The following is a 16,768-nucleotide window of genomic DNA, read 5'->3' as shown; positions in this document are numbered from 1 at the left end:
TTTTTATTTCCACCTCACCCCTCTCTCTCTCCACCTCATCTCTCCCTACACCTCACCCCTCTCTCTCTCTCTCTCCAATTCACCTCTCTCTCTCTCTCTCCAACTCACCTCTCCACCTCATCTCTCCCTACACCTCACCCCTCTCTCTCTCCAATTCACCTCTCTCTCTCCAACTCACCCTTTCTTCTCCGGCAAGGTGGCAGGCCGGAAAGTTTTCCGGCCGGCCACCTTCAAATCTAAAAAAAAAAAAAAAAATTTATCCTCCGGCGAAGGGAAACCCCCTTCGCCTGAGTTTTAGAGAGAGAGAGAGAGTGGAGAGATTTAAAAAAAAAAACAATTTAGAGAGAGAGGAGAGAGAGAGGTGAGTTGGAGAGAGAGAGAGAGGTGAGTTGGAGAGAGAGAGAGGGGTGAGGTGTAGGGAGAGATGAGGTGGAGAGAGAGAGGGGTGAGGTGGAAATAATTTTTTTTAATGTTTTAAATTTAGAATTAAGAAGGGTAGTAATGACATTTACTTGAAAATAAGGGGTCATATTTGAATTTACGAAAAAAAAAGGGCCATAAAAGAAGCTGGTCACAAAATAGGGGGCCATATAAGAATTAACTCTAGACTTTATTGGGTACATTATCTAGAACATGAGAGAGAGAAATTTGTGGGAAAAGGGTCCACTTAAAAGAACAACCGACTCTATTTTTTTTTTTTTGTTGAACTACCGACTCTCTTTCTCTCTCTTCTTTTTCATTTTCAGCACTACTGTTTTGACTTCAAAAAGAAGCACAACAGGAAAGACCATGCGATATCAATCAATTACTAGTATATGGCGCGTTCATACGGCTGGCGCCCTTCAAGTTCTCATGGACACTCAGTGTTTCCTTTCTTCGCCACGCACTCACGCATTCTTCTCTCTCTCTCTCTTACCGAATCAATTTTCCCCATTTGTACCTCCTGTGTCTTCCTAATCTCTCGGTATTCAAGAATTTGGACTCATTTTACTCTCTAGCTCTAATTTTCTCCTTCCTTTTCCAATTCCAATTTACTTTTCCATCTTCATTCAAACCCTAATAATTATAACCAATCCTTCTGATCTCTCTTCTTCTTCTTTAATTTCTCTTTTCAATTATAGAATCAAACGTAGATATTTGATCTTGACTAATCTTTACTTTCTTTTGAGTTGAAATCTGTTCTCGATACAGTTTAATTTCTGCGGACTAAACAAGCGATTCTTATGAAATAAAGTTAATTTCTCAAATCTTAATCAACTTCTCTTGGTAAGTTGTTGCTTTTCTAGTTTGAGGAATTTGTCAACTCTTTAAGGTGTTGGGAGAGGTTCTGATTCCAATTCCTTTTGATTAAATTGTTTTTAGTTAAAGCAAATTGTGCTGGAGAGTTTGATCGAGGTACTACTGTATCATGATCGACATGGTTAGTGGAAATATTTTCCATTGCAGAAAGCATTCATGGCCGTCAGAGGAGTATATCAGTAGGGCTACCTTGCAGTTGGTGAGAATGTTCTTCCGGTTGCTTTCCAATTTTCCCCTGTAAATTTGATTGGCATTCTTGAGTAATTACTTGGTTTTGATTCAGTATCCCATCTTCTCTTGACATGAATCGCCTAATTATCTAACCAGTTAATCTGTTTTTTTTTTTTTTTTTGCAATGTATGACAATAGAAGTATTTATCTTTGAACTATAATGACAACTTCACCTATGATGGGCTTGTTGCATTTACTCACTAAGCAAACCCTAAATGCAGCTAGACTCGGTAATGTGTTACCTAGAAGATTATTTTCTTTCCTTTATATTGACTCTGATCCTAAATCTTGTAGAGTTTTAGTTGGAAGTATGAAGAAGTTGGTAGTACACTGGCCCATACCCAGATGAAGTTAATTAGATTCAAGGTTGAGGTTGGATAGTGTTTTTGAATGAACTGAAGAATCACTGTCAGCAAAACCATGTCAATGTTTATCGAATTAGAACACAACTTATAAGTTTGTTGTTGTGTAGATGCTGGATTTTTCATAGACTCACTGTAGAATGGCAGATTCATCGCGAGGAATGAAATTTTGGTTTCGGTGGAAATTTAGGTAGACATGAAAATGGAAATATTTCGATAATTCCAAACGAAATGTTTCAACATTTATTTCCTTGACAAGGCATTGTTAAGAGAAATGTAGTTAAATTTCGGTTTTGGTAGGCATGAAAATGGAAATATTTTGGTCATTTCGACCTGAATATTTCGAAATTGAATTCCTTGATTCATTGACCCTAACACTATGTTGTCTGCAGAGCTAAGTGAGGAGATAGATCTCTCTAATTGCTTAAGCGATCATGCCTTCCCCCTAAATCTTTTTTCACCTCTTTAATCTGTAGTTCCAAGTAAAGTCAAAACATATTAGTAAGTGATATTTATGCATTATACGTATGCTTATTGCAATCTACATTGAAATGAAGAGCAAATGATGTGATTTGAGGTCGTTAGAGGGCATTTTCAATAATAGAAGATCTTTCAGCGGTCTATACTTGTTTTACAAGCCTTTTACTTCTATTTATTTGCTTGCTTGTTAAGACTAGAATGTACTTTTCAATGGTCTCTGTTGTTGCTGTTAGGCTGTAAGGAGGTACCACATATCGTAGATAGCAAGTTTAGGAGAGATCATGGTCATCGTAGTACGAATTTTAGATTCAATACAGTGAACATATTCAATTTAAGTTTGTTTAAGATTTAAAACTCCGTTCTAGCTGTCTTTTATCTTTATTTTAAAGATCTTAAAACTCCGTTCAACTTCCAACAATGTGTTTACAACAACTTGCCTTCAAGCCAAACAATCCTACAAAAGCTATGGCACCCCAAGGAACGACATCCTGAAGAATATGAAGCTCCTGCCAATGATCTTCAGAGTAACTTAATTGAGATCACAAGGAACCTACTTCTAATTGCATATTTATGGACTAACAACTGCAGAAACAGCTGAATGGCAATAGTGGGGCTCTTCGTTAATTCTTTCTTCTCTTTATGATTCATTAGAAGTTTCAAACAAAAAAGTAGCAATAGTTGAGTCATTCTAACAGCAGTTCAGAGCTCCTTTAGTCACCGCTTCTGAGTCTTCAAACCGAGATCCTTGCACATTTTGTTTACCCCCTATCTTTGTCATTTAGGAAGAAGATGTAGAAGCAATTATCATGATGCTTCAAGAGAATGATCACTCATTCTTGTCGTTGTTAAAAAAGACAGAATGATAACTCTGCACTAGAATGGATTACTTTTCAATCCAAAACCATACAGCTGTTGCAACAATAAAAAGCTGATTCTTTGGCCTGGAGATGACTTTTCAATCCAAAACACATCAATTGATGAAAACTAGAGGACTGTATTTGTTAATTTTGCCTTGAATAACAGTGTGAGCCTTTGTGGTTTGTTAAGGTTCTCACTGAAGGGGAATACCCAAGGTCCCAAACACTATCAATTTTTAAACAAAGGCAACCATGTTGGTCAAGAGAGGCCCTCAGCAAGCAAGGTTCTCGCTTGAGTGTGCTTATTGGGTGAGAATCTTCGGTAAAGCGAGATTGCGAGCCTTTGATATCTGCCACGTCAGATTTCATAAATCCTTTAGGTTCATTTATGGTACAGCTTAACGAAGTTGGACAGACCTCACAACTAGGTGCATGTATAGAGGATGTGCATTTTGTATATATGGGCCCTATGACATGTTGTGAAGGTTGAGTCGTTTTTTCTTATTATTAATAATATTTTCCCAGAGTTGATATTTTGGAATTCCTTCTGTTGCATGTGCACATGTTCTTCTTTTAGTTTCTTAAAGTGCCTTTGTTAAGTATCCTTTTGTGCTACACGTCCACAGTTGGATTTTGATAGTGCGGCCCCACCAAAAGAGGCTTGGAGAAGGAGATTAAACAGCCATGCTAATATACTGAAAGGATTCAGTGTAACATTCATGGAAGCATTGAAGATGGTGAATTTTCTTTATCCTCTCAACTTAGTTTATGGGAAAGAAAAACCCTATATCTTTCCATATGTAAAAGTTCTATGACTCTTACCGCTTTATCTTTGTTCTCTTGTATTTCAGATGCGACTTGGTGTTCGTCTTTGGTCTTATGTAAGAGAAGAAGCTTCTTATGGACGGGTATATTTTTGTTCCCTGATTTCTGCCTTCTTTGAAATTTACCTCACGGTCGTGGACTCTTCTAAGTGGTTAAAATAAGGAAGAATTGTTTTGCTAAATTAGTTTCATTGGCTTCACTTTTTTGAGCATCACTTTGCATTTGAGATCAATGTTAATAATCTTTTGCAGAAAGCACCAATTGATCCATTTACTCGGGAAAGCTGTAAGCCTTCAGCATCACAAGGGGTACCACTGGGAGGGATGGGGTACTTAGTTGTGGACTATTATTTTGCAATTCTTCCCTTTCTATAATTCTACGCTATTTGATATTGGTTTCTATTACCTGCATAACAGAAGTGGTAGCATATCCAGAGGTTTTAGAGGAGAGTTCAGACAGATGCAAATTTCTCCTGGTTTATGTGAACCTTCTCCTATAATGGAAAATCAATTTTCCGTAAGTATCCACCAATAATTTTATTCATTATTATTAGCCTAGAGGCATTTTTCTCATCCTGGGTAATATTATTGACGTAACTGATCATTTTGTAACAACTAAAAATAGGACTATCATTTGTTTAGCGAACTTTGAAGTTTGAAGCAGTCAGAAGGAAACCCTAGAGTTCTAATGCCTCACCAAAACTCATTCTTCTCTTTGTTTCTGTGTCTATGTTTCTTGTTCTCTTGTGATTCAGAATAGCTCACTAAAGATTTCTAAGGGTAAATTGTAGTTGATATTTCACATAGATGATTCCCCCTCAAGCTCTTTGAAAATCAATACCTTGAGTGAACTTTTGTAGTTCAAACTGAGCGTTTTTTTTTGTTTAGTACGATGATGCTCTCAACCAGCCCTCTTGGCCCATTAAGAAAGATATGACTTTTCACTTTGGAATTTAGATGGATAAATGGAAGGGACTAGGGAGTGTAAGCAGACCTAAGTGTCAGAGACTCATGTATTTAACGTATTAATTCACACTGTTCTGATTAATGCAATAGTTATCAGTAAGGAATAATAATGATATATAATCAAGACATGCAATGTGAATTTGGGGCGTCCACCATCCTTTGGTGCAACGGTTGGACACCCCTCTTAAGCCCATGAGGTCGTGGGATCGAGTCTCGGTGGAAGCAGTTTGCCATCAAGATTTATCCTATGTAATTTAGGCAATATATAAAGTAAATATTATAATAAACTTGTCGGGCTTTAGGCCTCTTTCATATTGTCGGGATTTAGGCCTCTTTCATTAAATGGTTCAAATTAGGCGGTTATCGTGCTCATCACATCTCCATGATGTATCAATGCCTTGTAACGACTAACGTAAATCGTAGTCGATTTCTCAAAAAAAAAAAAAAGAATTTGGAGCATTTACTCGGCAAGTAAAGTATGTCATTTTTATGCAACAGAAGTAAGAAAACTTCGGTAGGTTTCAGCATAAATGTAGTAAATTTAAGAATTCAAAGTAATTTTGATGTATCATCTATCTGAGGTGGAAGAGAGAAAAGGTATGCTTTCGTCTTCCCTCCTAACAGTTTTCCATATCCTGCAACAACGAAGTCCCCCTTTCAGGCAGAATCTAAACCATGTCATGTGATTGCTCGACATATTGACCGAGTTGGTTGCAGAATTATTTGGAGAGTGTAGTATTGGCATGATTTCTGTTTTTGTATTATTCGAAAGTTAGTTATACAAAGTGGAGAAGCATTCATATTTCATTTTCAGTTGTCCTAATGCGAAAGTTCTATGTGGTAATTCAGATTTTCATATCCCGAGATGGTGGAAATAAGAAATATTCGTCCGTTTTAGCTCCTGGCCAGCATGAAAGTTCAGGGTAAGAACTTTTTAGGTACAATTTGTCTTGATTTCTTTGTAGTGTGTGCAAAAGAACTACAATTGATAGTTTGATAACTGAATCTTGATCATTTTCTGTAACTATTGGTAGTTGCTTCAGGACTTGACTGACAGTTGTTTCCCTAGTACCTGGACAGGATTTATTATGAAAGTGTCATTGGTTGCTCTCCTTTCTAACATTGTCCTTGGAACTCATTAAAAACAGAACCATCTGTAAGGCGTCTGATTATGTTAAAAAATTAGTTAACTTGGACGAAGCTCTTTCACAACCTAGGTAGAACTTTGGAGTAATTCACTTCTATTGGACTAGAATAGATTGGATGCATGACAAGAGAACTAGTTATTATTATTATTATTTTGGTTCAACAATTATTGAGTTCTGTCTATTACGAAGTACATGTCATTTTGTAACCGTGATTTTCAAGAGGGTTTGCTATCTGACAGTTTAGACCAGTCAACAGGATATGTGATTTTGCAATATCACTCGATATATCTTAACCCTGATATTTAACTTTTATTTTGTTGAGACATCTCCGAAGTTGATTTTGTATTTGGTTATTTTATGTTATGGTTGCTTAGGTGGGTAACATCCATTGTATTCCCTTTATAAAATCTTTTGTCGAAGTTGTCATTGTACTTGTTAGTACCTTTCGAGCATCATATTGCAGCATAAAAGCTGAATCCCAACTGGGACGAGGATTCTGTATTACAAATTTGATGTGGTTAGCAAACTCTATCTGCACTTAAGGTTTTTCTCGCCGCTTTCAGGAAATATAGTGATCACGGAATATCATCATGGAACTGGAACTTGAGCGGTCAGCATTCTACTTACCATGCTTTATTTCCGAGAGCCTGGACTATATACGATGGTAATCAGCTATCTCAGTAATATTCTGAAATATACAGAATCGCTTTTCTACCTTTTGGAATTATGTAGTGCTGACTTTGCTCTGTGGCTAATCATTTCATGCTTTATTTATGTATTTCTTAAACGCAATATCTTTATTATCTCCAGGTGAACCAGACCCGGAATTGAAAGTGTCATGTCGTCAGATATCACCATTCATTCCCCATAATTATCAAGATAGCAGTCTGCCTACTGCTGTCTTCGTTTACACTGTATGTATTTAACTTGCTGTATGCTGCGGAATTTGATGAAATTTCTTCTAAACTGCATGTTGAATAATTTAAGCAAATGTAAAGGTGGTTCTAAAATGTTTTACGTATTTCTAGTTTTGTAGTGCCGATGTGCCATTTTAAGTTCTGATTTAATTTTCTTTGTTCTAGATGCTGACTACCCTTAGAAGTTTCTTATTTAGGTGTCTACAGTTTTTCTTTATATACTTAAAGTTGAAGTGGAATAAGTTAGGAGATTTTGGATTTTGTTTCTAGTCTGCTTACATTTAGCGACCTCCTAGATTAGGGGCTCGGGTGCTCATAATGCATTTCTCAATAAACATCTGTTTTATATTGAAGCTGCGCATAACCTGCGGCCTCTGGGGGTAGGCAATTCTGTCGGGCACAAAGAAACGCACTTGATTGTGCGCAAAGAAGTGTGTGTGGTTGCATATTATTAGGATACTGTCACTACATTGAACCTGGCCTGTTTATATCAAAACATACTTAGTTTTATCGTAACCAAAAGTACCTGAGCCTATTAGAAATGCATCTGTCTTCAACAAATAACACTTTCAACTTGAACAAGTGTCCCATCATAACTGCTGTATTTTTATGTAGATTTTAGTGTTGCAACCTTTTACTTCTTTTATGTACGGAACACATAATTGTGGTCCATGTTGAGTGTTCCATGACGTGGTCATGACGTAGATAAGGAATTCATTCACCATAGAAGTGTACTAGGTTAAGGAGAGGAAAAATACTAAAGGATATAAGAGGATTCAGGCATGGACCTGGAAGTTCTTGCATTAGGAAGAGGAGGAGACCGTTGATCACTTGTTCCTTCATTGTGAAGTTGCGTCAGGTATTTGGAATTTCTTCACCAAATCCATTTCGACCCAGTGGTGTTGCCCCAACACAGCCGACCAGATGTTAACTCAGTGGATGGTCTGTACAATAGGAAAAAAAAGAAAAGAGGTATGGAAGCTTGTGCCAGCGGCTATCTTTTGGAATATTTGGAGAGATAGAAACAACAAAATCTTCAAGGAAAAGAACCTATCAAGCAACGTTGATATTGAAGATGTCAAAGGAACTTTATTTTCTTGGACTAGGAAGCTAGATAACTATAAAAATGTAACTTTCCTGGATGTAGTAGTAAATTGGGAGGCTTGGATATCATGAGAGATCCAAATGCCTACCCCTATCTCTTGTGGAGTAGTTTTTTCTTCAATATATTCATTCAAAGTTTCAAAAAAGAAACAGTTCTTGCATTATATACAGATTACTGCCAATGGATGGCTAGTCTCGCCAAGGTCACAGATTGGTGGTTTCATGTGGTTGGACCCACCATGGCCATTTCACCATAAAAATATGTGGTTGTAAAATAGGTTGGGTTGAAATTTTGTTGGTGAAGCCAGTGGAAGGATTGTTACTTTGCGGAGGACATGTAAGATGCAGGAGTACATGGTATCTGTAAAGGGTTACCAGTAACTTTATGTCATTGTCACTGCATTTGTGCTTCGTCAAGGGATATACACCAGAGTCCATCTCACTTCGGGTTGTATGTAATTACTAGGTTTCCGCCGCATCCTACGGACCCGACAAATTCCTCTTGGCTACGCCGGTAAACCACATTTTTTCTGAAAAAGAAAGAAGATAAAGATAAGGGAGAGTGTGAAGTTATTTAGAAGTTACGGAAGGGAGAGAGGGTAAGGAAAAAAGAGAGAAATCGTGGGGTGTTGGGAGATATTTTAGGGAAATTTTAACTGATTTAATTGTTGACATTAATATCCCTCTATTTTGACTGGATTTACACGAAAAGAATTTTATATCATCCGTTGAATGTAATCTTTATCAAACTCCCAACGGACGGGCAGACTTATACATCGTATAACCGACTGAGCTGTTTTAATATATAGGATGGTTATATTTCTTAGAACATAAACTAAGGTTTGAACCGACTTTAGGTTTTGTGGGGTGTTTCTTTATTGATCTGTACCCCTACTTTTGATGGTTTCGCTTCAGACGTCAAACTCATCCAGTCTTGGGAATATGAGGTCAGTGGGCAGTTCTTAACTTCATATGCAGGACCCATGTGCCAATAAGGTCTGTCCTTAGTAAGAATTTATTGTCATAGAATTATATTAACCTTTGAAAGACAGACACAGTTATTTTTCGAATCTCCCCTCCGCGTGTCAATTTAGAATGAGTTAGCTATCATCAACCAGTAGATATCTTGGTTCTAGAATCTAGAGTCTAGACTGACTTCGCGGTTACATGCTGCAATTGCAACTATGAATGTTGCCACTGTATAAAATATGTTACCGTTTTGTAGCTTATCACATTCATTTTCTTCTTTTTGTAGTTGGTTAATACTGGGAAGGAAAGAGCAAAAGTCAGTCTTCTCTTCACCTGGGCGGTAAGAAGACCTTACTTCACCTTGTTTTAAGTTGAATCAGCAATATGTGAGGGTTTTCACACATCGTTCTTTTACTTCTGTACAGAATTCAGTTGGAGGAAACTCACACCAGTCTGGTGGTCATGTAAATGAGCCATTCATGTGAGTGCATGCTTTTAGTTGTGGCGTAATATGTAAGTAATCTTATATTATCATCTGATGTTTTTTCCGTTTCTTTTGTTTACAGAGGTGAAGATGGTGTTTCTGGTGTTCTTCTACATCACAAGCAAGTTCCCAACCTTTAAATTCTTCTTTAGTGAGAGTTGGTTAACTGATTTCTCCTAGGTCATTTCTCATGATCCTGGCTTGTCCCAACACCATATTGTGACATTTTCCTCGCTGTTCTTAAGTTATCTTATACATTGTTAGATATTGCGGAACACTTAGGAGATTTTGTTCATCTCCTTCCCTCACCATCTAATTCTCAGATATTGCTATTCTAATAGTCCGAATGTCATTTCATTAAGATGAATTGCTTCTATATCATCACGCATCAGAAGGAAGAGGGAGTGTTTCTGAACGTTTTTATAATATGCAGGACAGCGAACAATAACCCTCCTGTTACATTTGCAATATCCGCTTGTGAGACCCAGAATGTAAATGTTACTGTTTTGCCATGCTTTGGGCTCACTGAACAAAGTCGTACTACAGCTAAACATATGTGGGATAAAATGGCGCAGGTAAGATTTTGCGTTGGTTCTAACTCTGTTTATGGGATATTGTAAATTATTGAATCGAATGCGCCCTTTTTGAAAATGCTTTACTTGATCGTAGGTGGTTATTCCAGAATAACTGTATGGTACATTCACTATTTTGTAAGTGGTCTTCTAAGCTGAGATGCGCTTAGATGTAGACCTTAGTCATAAGATGCCAACGTTTTCTGCAGCCTACTTCTTTTTAGCATATGCGAATTATAACGACACAGCTAGATTATTTATATCATCATTAAGTCGCACTCCAGTAATTTGGTTGGGTTACTGCTTTAGAACTGGTTTAACTTTTGATTATAACTCATGGCGAGAAGATTATTCATCCTCGAAATGACAGACTAGCTTGAATATATGTTATTTATTAGCTCAACTCTTTCTCAGAGATGCTGATTTGTGTATTTCCACCATTGTGTGCACACTCATATACGTTCTGAATATTTTGTTGCTCTGTGTATGTTTTGGACACTTCTGATAATATCTTATGCTAAAATTCTAGGATGGGTGCTTCGATCATGGAAATTTCAATGCTGGCTCCAGCATTCCATCCTCACCTGGAGAGACACATTGTGCAGCGGTTTCAGCCTCGGCATGGGTAGAGCCTCACGGGAAGTGCACTGTTGCATTTGCTTTAGCATGGTCATCCCCAAAAGTTAAATTTCTCAAGGGAAATACCTACAACAGGTAATGTTTTGTGTAGACCCACCTGATGTCCGTGGCTAGTGTTTTAGATGTCACTCGGTAATGAACCTGTCTATTTCTGCAGATCCTATTTTAAATCGATCGTCGCATGGGTTCAGAACTTCCCGAGTGAACACTTAAGTAGTTTTATAATCTCTTCGACTGTCACGTACTTCTGGATCTCCAATTATTTGACCATGCGGTCAGTTGGTTGTTTGGACATAGGCACTAGAAGAGTGTATTAAGTACAAATATCTGAATTTTTACTTGATTGGTTCTTTATCTCTCTGAAGTGACCTTAGTTACCTTGTAAAGAATGGATGGCAATATATTGAGATAATGAGTTCAACTTAATGTCATAATGAGTTCAACTTTTTTGCTTGTGGTATGGATTGATTTTCTTGTTTATTTTATTTCAGGAGATACACAAAGTTCTATGGCACTTCAGAAAGATCAGCACTGCACTTAGTTCATGATGCTTTGATGAGTATGTTTCGCGCAGATGATTCCCTCTTAAAATGATTAATTCCAGTTTTCATATTTCAAGATGTTTCATTGATTTCGGGGTCCTAGTCAGAGCATCTTTTGAATCATGAAACTTACAGTCTCCAATATATTTCTCAGACTACAAGCGGTGGGAAGAAGAGATCGAGAAATGGCAAAACCCAATCCTCAGAGATGACAGGCTCCCAGAATGGTAATTCTGTTACTATGGAGTTAATTTTTTTCCTTGTATGTCATGATAGGTTCTTTCAATCTGAAAATAAGGAAGTAAGTATTAAGTAATAGTACTTCCCTAATTGGTCCCCTAATAATATCCGTACAAGGTTTGAAATTCAAACTTCGAAAACATGCTTTCTGTTTGCACCACGTGTATGTCATAACCAACTCAGTTACCTCTACTCCCCTCCCCCAGTACGTTAGGAGGATGAGTAAGTACAGCGGCTTATTGGTGCTATTTCATTAAAAGATTTTCTGGGACCCACATGAAGAGAATCCAAGGAAAAAACCATGATGTTCGAGGGCTCCTAATCATATTCAGATTTAGGTGATCATAGTCAATTTCCATCGACTATGAATCCAATTTTTAACGCGACAAGTAGAGATTGTCCAAACACGACTTTGTAAATAAATATTATGAAATAAAAAAGTTAAGCGAGCTATAGGCTGTCACATTTTATTGTCAACTTTGGAGCCCTTTTAATACTGTTAGAGGCTTTAGAGTTTGGAATTAGGAGGAGGATGGATGGGATGTATGTAATGAGGATATAGACCTTGTATAAACTATAAACTGCATAAACAATGAATTTACAGATCAGAAAAATAAAACAATATTAAACAAAAATTTGGGACAAACAAAAATATATGTAGTTTTTGTTTTCCTTTTTGGCATTTGAATCTGACTTGCATGCATTCACTCTAATCTAGTTTCTTTTGATGCTTTTATCCCTGGGCAAGTCCTAAGGGTAAGCGAGTATTCAGCTAAAAATTAAGATCTATTTGAACAGAGTACCCAATTAACTAAGTTGACAGGAATAGGTATCTGTAGATCTGTTCCAGACAAGTGCCGTTGTCTTTTCCTAGGTAAAGAGTAGATTGAAACATAAAAGATAAAGATGTTTCCGGCTTTCCGCTGTTCCTGTCGTATCTTTTAACTCACCTTTTCTTGATGAGACAGAATGATTTTTTGATATTTTTGTTTCAGTAAAACCATTAACATAATATGTACTGGTCATGTCGGTTATTTCCCCTTCTTCCCGGGGGGGGGGGGGGGGGGGGGGGTGGGAGGGAAAGCCCATGGCATGCACTTTGCGTGCAATGTGTTCTTGTAATGTTTATTAAGTTCGGAGATCCTACACTGTAAAGGTTAGATTCTCGTATTCTACAAAAAAAACATTATGTATGTACGGTGTAGGTGGTGACGTGGTGTCAAGGTGTAAGATTCGTGCACCCATTTCTCACAATCCCTTGTGTGCTGGCTGGCCTGGAGCTATTGGATCTCTCGCTTTTATGTTCCTCTAAAAATTTTGCTTCTGAATGGATAAAGATGTCTTCACTTCTTGGAGGCTTACCTTATGTCTTCTGGTCGCAGGTATAAATTTACTTTATTCAACGAGCTATACTTTCTGGTAGCTGGAGGAACAGTTTGGATTGGTATGAACTTACCCTAGCCAATACATTCATTTACTAGGGAGTAGAAAGGCAAATAATAGTCTCATTCTGTATATGTTACAGATTACATTTATATGCGGCACTTCTGTTCGCTGTTAATTCAAATAAAGCATCTTCATTTTTAGAATTTTTGTTTCATATGTAAAATTATATGGGTGCATGTTACTTGACAGTTTTGGTTTGCATACCAGGTTTATTGAAATAGTTCAATTGTGGTTAACTTTAGCATTACAATGTGGCATCATGATTTAGTTGATCTTTTCCTACAGATGGTCATTCACCAGCTACTGATGAGTCAAGTTTGAGCAACAACGGGCATAAAACCAAAAATGTGGCCAATACAAGAGCAAGAGTGACTGCGGCCACGGTTAATAACAGAGAGACGGTGGTTGTTGAGCATGTAAATGGATTTGAAAACACTAATGGTAATGTCGTAGACTATGATGATGAAAACACACAGGAAAGATCTTTAAGCAGTGATGAGTCAGAGGGTCTGAAGGAGACTGCAGACGAGCACAAGCCTGTGGATCTCGAAATTCCACTAGATCAAAACTCTGGTGATGAAGATGTTGGCCGGTTTCTATACTTGGAAGGAGTAGAATACATCATGTGGTGTACGTATGATGTACACTTTTATGCATCTTTTGCTCTTCTAGCTTTGTTCCCTAAAATTGAGCTAAGCATCCAGCGAGACTTTGCAAAGGCTGTTTTGAGTGAGGATAAAAGAAAAGTAAAGTTCCTGGCTGAAGGTAACAGTGGGATCCGTAAGGTGAGAGGAGCTGTTCCTCACGATCTCGGCACACATGATCCATGGCATGAAATGAATGCTTATAATATACATGATACAAGTAAATGGAAGGACCTCAACCCAAAATTTGTGCTTCAGGTGTACAGAGATTTTGCTGCTACAGATGATATGTCCTTTGCAGTAGATGTGTGGCCAGCTGTTTGTGCTGCAATGGAATACATGGAACAGTTCGACAGAGATGGTGATGGCCTCATTGAGAATGATGGATTTCCAGATCAAACTTATGATGCTTGGACCGTTCATGGCATCAGTGCCTATTGTGGGTGCCTGTGGCTTGCTGCTCTTGAGGCTGCAGCTGCAATGGCTCATCGTCTTGGAGACAAGCCATTTGCTGACAAGTTCAAAAGCAAATTTTCAAAAGCGAAATCTGCTTTTGAAGAAAAACTATGGAATGGTTCATATTTTAACTATGATAGTGGATCGAGTAGCAATAGCAGATCTATACAAGCTGATCAACTGGCAGGGCAATGGTATGTAGCTTCCTCGGGCTTGCCATCTCTGTTCGATGACTTCAAAATTAAAAGTGCCCTTCAAAAGATATTTGAATTCAATGTTATGAGAGTAAAAGGGGGGAGAATGGGTGCTGTAAACGGGATGCACCCCAACGGGAAGGTAGACGAGTCATGTATGCAGTCCCGTGAAATCTGGTCAGGTGTTACATATGGTGTGGCAGCTACTATGATTCTTGCCGGAATGGAGGAACAAGCCTTCACTACTGCGGAAGGTATTTTTCTGGCAGGCTGGTCAGAAGACGGATATGGGTGAGTTCTTCCTAATCGTTCTCATGGAACTGTGTCATTATTAGCCCTTCCATGATATCCTTTTATCCTTCTTGTTTGCACTTTACATGCCAGTTGGCCACTTAAGTTCCTAAACTTGGATGTGCTTCTCCATGTGTACCAGTAAATCAGTTCTAAACTGTTTGGTAGAGAACATTAATAGGCATACGTTTTGAGTTTATTTCGAAAAGAAAAAGAAAATCTACGTATCACAAACCTTTTCCAACTGTAGATAGAAGCTTAAAGCTGATTATCAATGGCACTGCAGTAGGAATGGCACATCTATCCATTCCCGTCAAGAAACATCTCTAATCCATGCAGTGTTGTTTCTTAATGTATACGCTAAATGTGTTTTATCTAGTATAAACAAGAAAAATGACCTCGGGATGTCAGTATTTTTGAGGTGTTATAATCCGGTTACCACAGACCTGTTTTATGTCCAGTGATTCCTTATTTTTCTTAGTAAATTGTCTTTTTCTTATTTTGACATATATTGTTTAGTTTTTCATTGTTGATACAGAAAATAGGTTTTAGAAATCCAAGTTTATAGATTTGGTGGGAGCATCTTACCAAGTTTTTTTGTTTACTGTTGGATACAGCTACTGGTTCCAAACTCCTGAAGGATGGACCGTGGATGGTCACTATCGTTCCCTGATATATATGAGGCCACTTGCAATTTGGTCAATGCAGTGGTCCCTATCATTACCCAAGGCAATCCTCGACGCCCCAAAGATAAACATGATGGATAGGCTGAATTATGTACCTACAAGGAGCTCCCTTAACGAAACAGGCATTATCCGGAAAGTTGCAAACAAGACAAAGTGCTTCGGCAACTCAGTATTTCATTGTGCCTGCTAATTGGTAATATTGATTAATATTTTGTGAAAGATGAATCAACCTCTGTTTCCTCTCCCTAGATATTTGGTTTTGTTGTTGCCTAAAGGAGACGTTTTTGTGGTGGAAAGCAAGAGGTGATTCGAGAAGAAAAAATCTCTGGGGTTGTAAAAGACGACGACCCTGGTATCGGAAACTTGTTAATGAATGAGCCTTTTCCCCTAATTTTTCAGGTAAAAGAATAAACTAGTCTCAGTCGCTTATATGCAGCTACTTTCTGCATATTCATTTTATCTGTCTGTCTTTGCCAAGTTGTGAAAGTACAACTTTTAAATAATTAAATGATGTTATGTCTAAATGATGCCCTGTTCAAAGGAAGAACTTGTAAATGGAGAATGGTATTGTGTTTATATAATAAGTGAGGAAATGTTTTTCCGACGGTTTGGTTGGAAGATTTCAGGAATGTATTCTTATTTTCTGCTACCATTATCTGGTATTTTTCCTTTTTAATATGTCCCTTTCTAAAAATTGTTCACAATGTGTCATTGTATAATGCCAATACCAGTTTCCACAAAATTTACAAGTATTAGGTTGGAGTTTGCAGACAGACGATTCGAAGTATGTTGAAAAGCTAAGTATGTTAAAAAGAATACATTAGTTTTGAGAACATCTTATATATTGTGTCAATTTTGCAGGACAATGAAGTTCATTAAAGTTTGAAGTACAAGGTCTTCATTTATATTGCATTTAGAGCCTCTTTGGGTCTGATAACTAGGGGATTTGGTCACCCTGTTGGTCGGCATTTTATAGGAGTTTCTGATCTATTTAGGGCGTGTCTTAGCAACAGTCGAAGATTTGATTGGAGGTTTAAACTCAATCTGAGAATAATATTGACTTGGGAGTTGAATTTTCAGAGAAAAGTTGTCAACTTAAAAGAATTTTTGTCTCATCAAAAAAAAAAAAAATTAAAAGAACTTTTAGAGAAAAGTTATAAAAAACTTAATAGGGTTTTGTGAAAACGTGATATGGAGAATCTAACATCTTTAACATCCGTAGTTGAACTACATTATCAATAAGAATATGATATTAAAATTTAAATATCCATGTAATAGTTTCCTCCTCCACTCAAATTGGAGAGTTGGAAACACGTGAATTTCAAAAATATGTGTTGATTGCTGAATAAAAAAAATATATCTCCCAAACCACAGAAGATGGCATATGTAAATTTAGCTGTCAACAAAATCAGAACCA

The 16,768-nt window shown here is 37.4% G+C and overlaps 1 protein-coding gene across 2 annotated transcripts; it reads left to right on the top strand.

The window, feature by feature from the left end:
- The first annotated feature begins 652 nt into the window (after positions 1-652).
- Positions 653-15,980, top strand: LOC147538852 (Beta-glucosidase, GBA2 type family protein). Of its 2 annotated transcripts, none has more exons than XM_086640229.1 (19): positions 653-1,214; positions 1,363-1,498; positions 3,856-3,966; positions 4,081-4,137; positions 4,306-4,382; positions 4,471-4,570; positions 5,869-5,942; positions 6,731-6,831; positions 6,978-7,081; positions 9,444-9,497; positions 9,583-9,638; positions 9,724-9,762; positions 10,075-10,216; positions 10,743-10,927; positions 11,344-11,411; positions 11,549-11,621; positions 13,017-13,078; positions 13,366-14,665; positions 15,283-15,980. In XM_086640229.1, exons 2-19 carry the CDS (start codon positions 1,409-1,411, stop codon positions 15,539-15,541), a joined length of 2,952 nt encoding a protein of 983 aa, XP_086496355.1. In that variant the 5' UTR covers positions 653-1,214; positions 1,363-1,408; the 3' UTR covers positions 15,542-15,980. The 2 variants fall into 2 exon arrangements, with proteins under 2 accessions (XP_086496355.1, XP_086496354.1); XM_086640228.1 differs by having other exon boundaries at positions 653-1,266.
- The last annotated feature ends 788 nt before the right edge of the window (positions 15,981-16,768 follow it).

The sequence above is a fragment of the Eschscholzia californica genome, unplaced genomic scaffold, assembly GCF_041429995.1.
Source record: "Eschscholzia californica isolate CP2 unplaced genomic scaffold, dmEscCali1.0.p SCAF_5, whole genome shotgun sequence".
NCBI classification, from domain to species: Eukaryota; Viridiplantae; Streptophyta; class Magnoliopsida; order Ranunculales; family Papaveraceae; genus Eschscholzia; species Eschscholzia californica.
The sequence above is the reverse complement of the archived record's forward strand: the minus strand, read 5'-3'. Positions and strand labels throughout refer to the sequence as shown.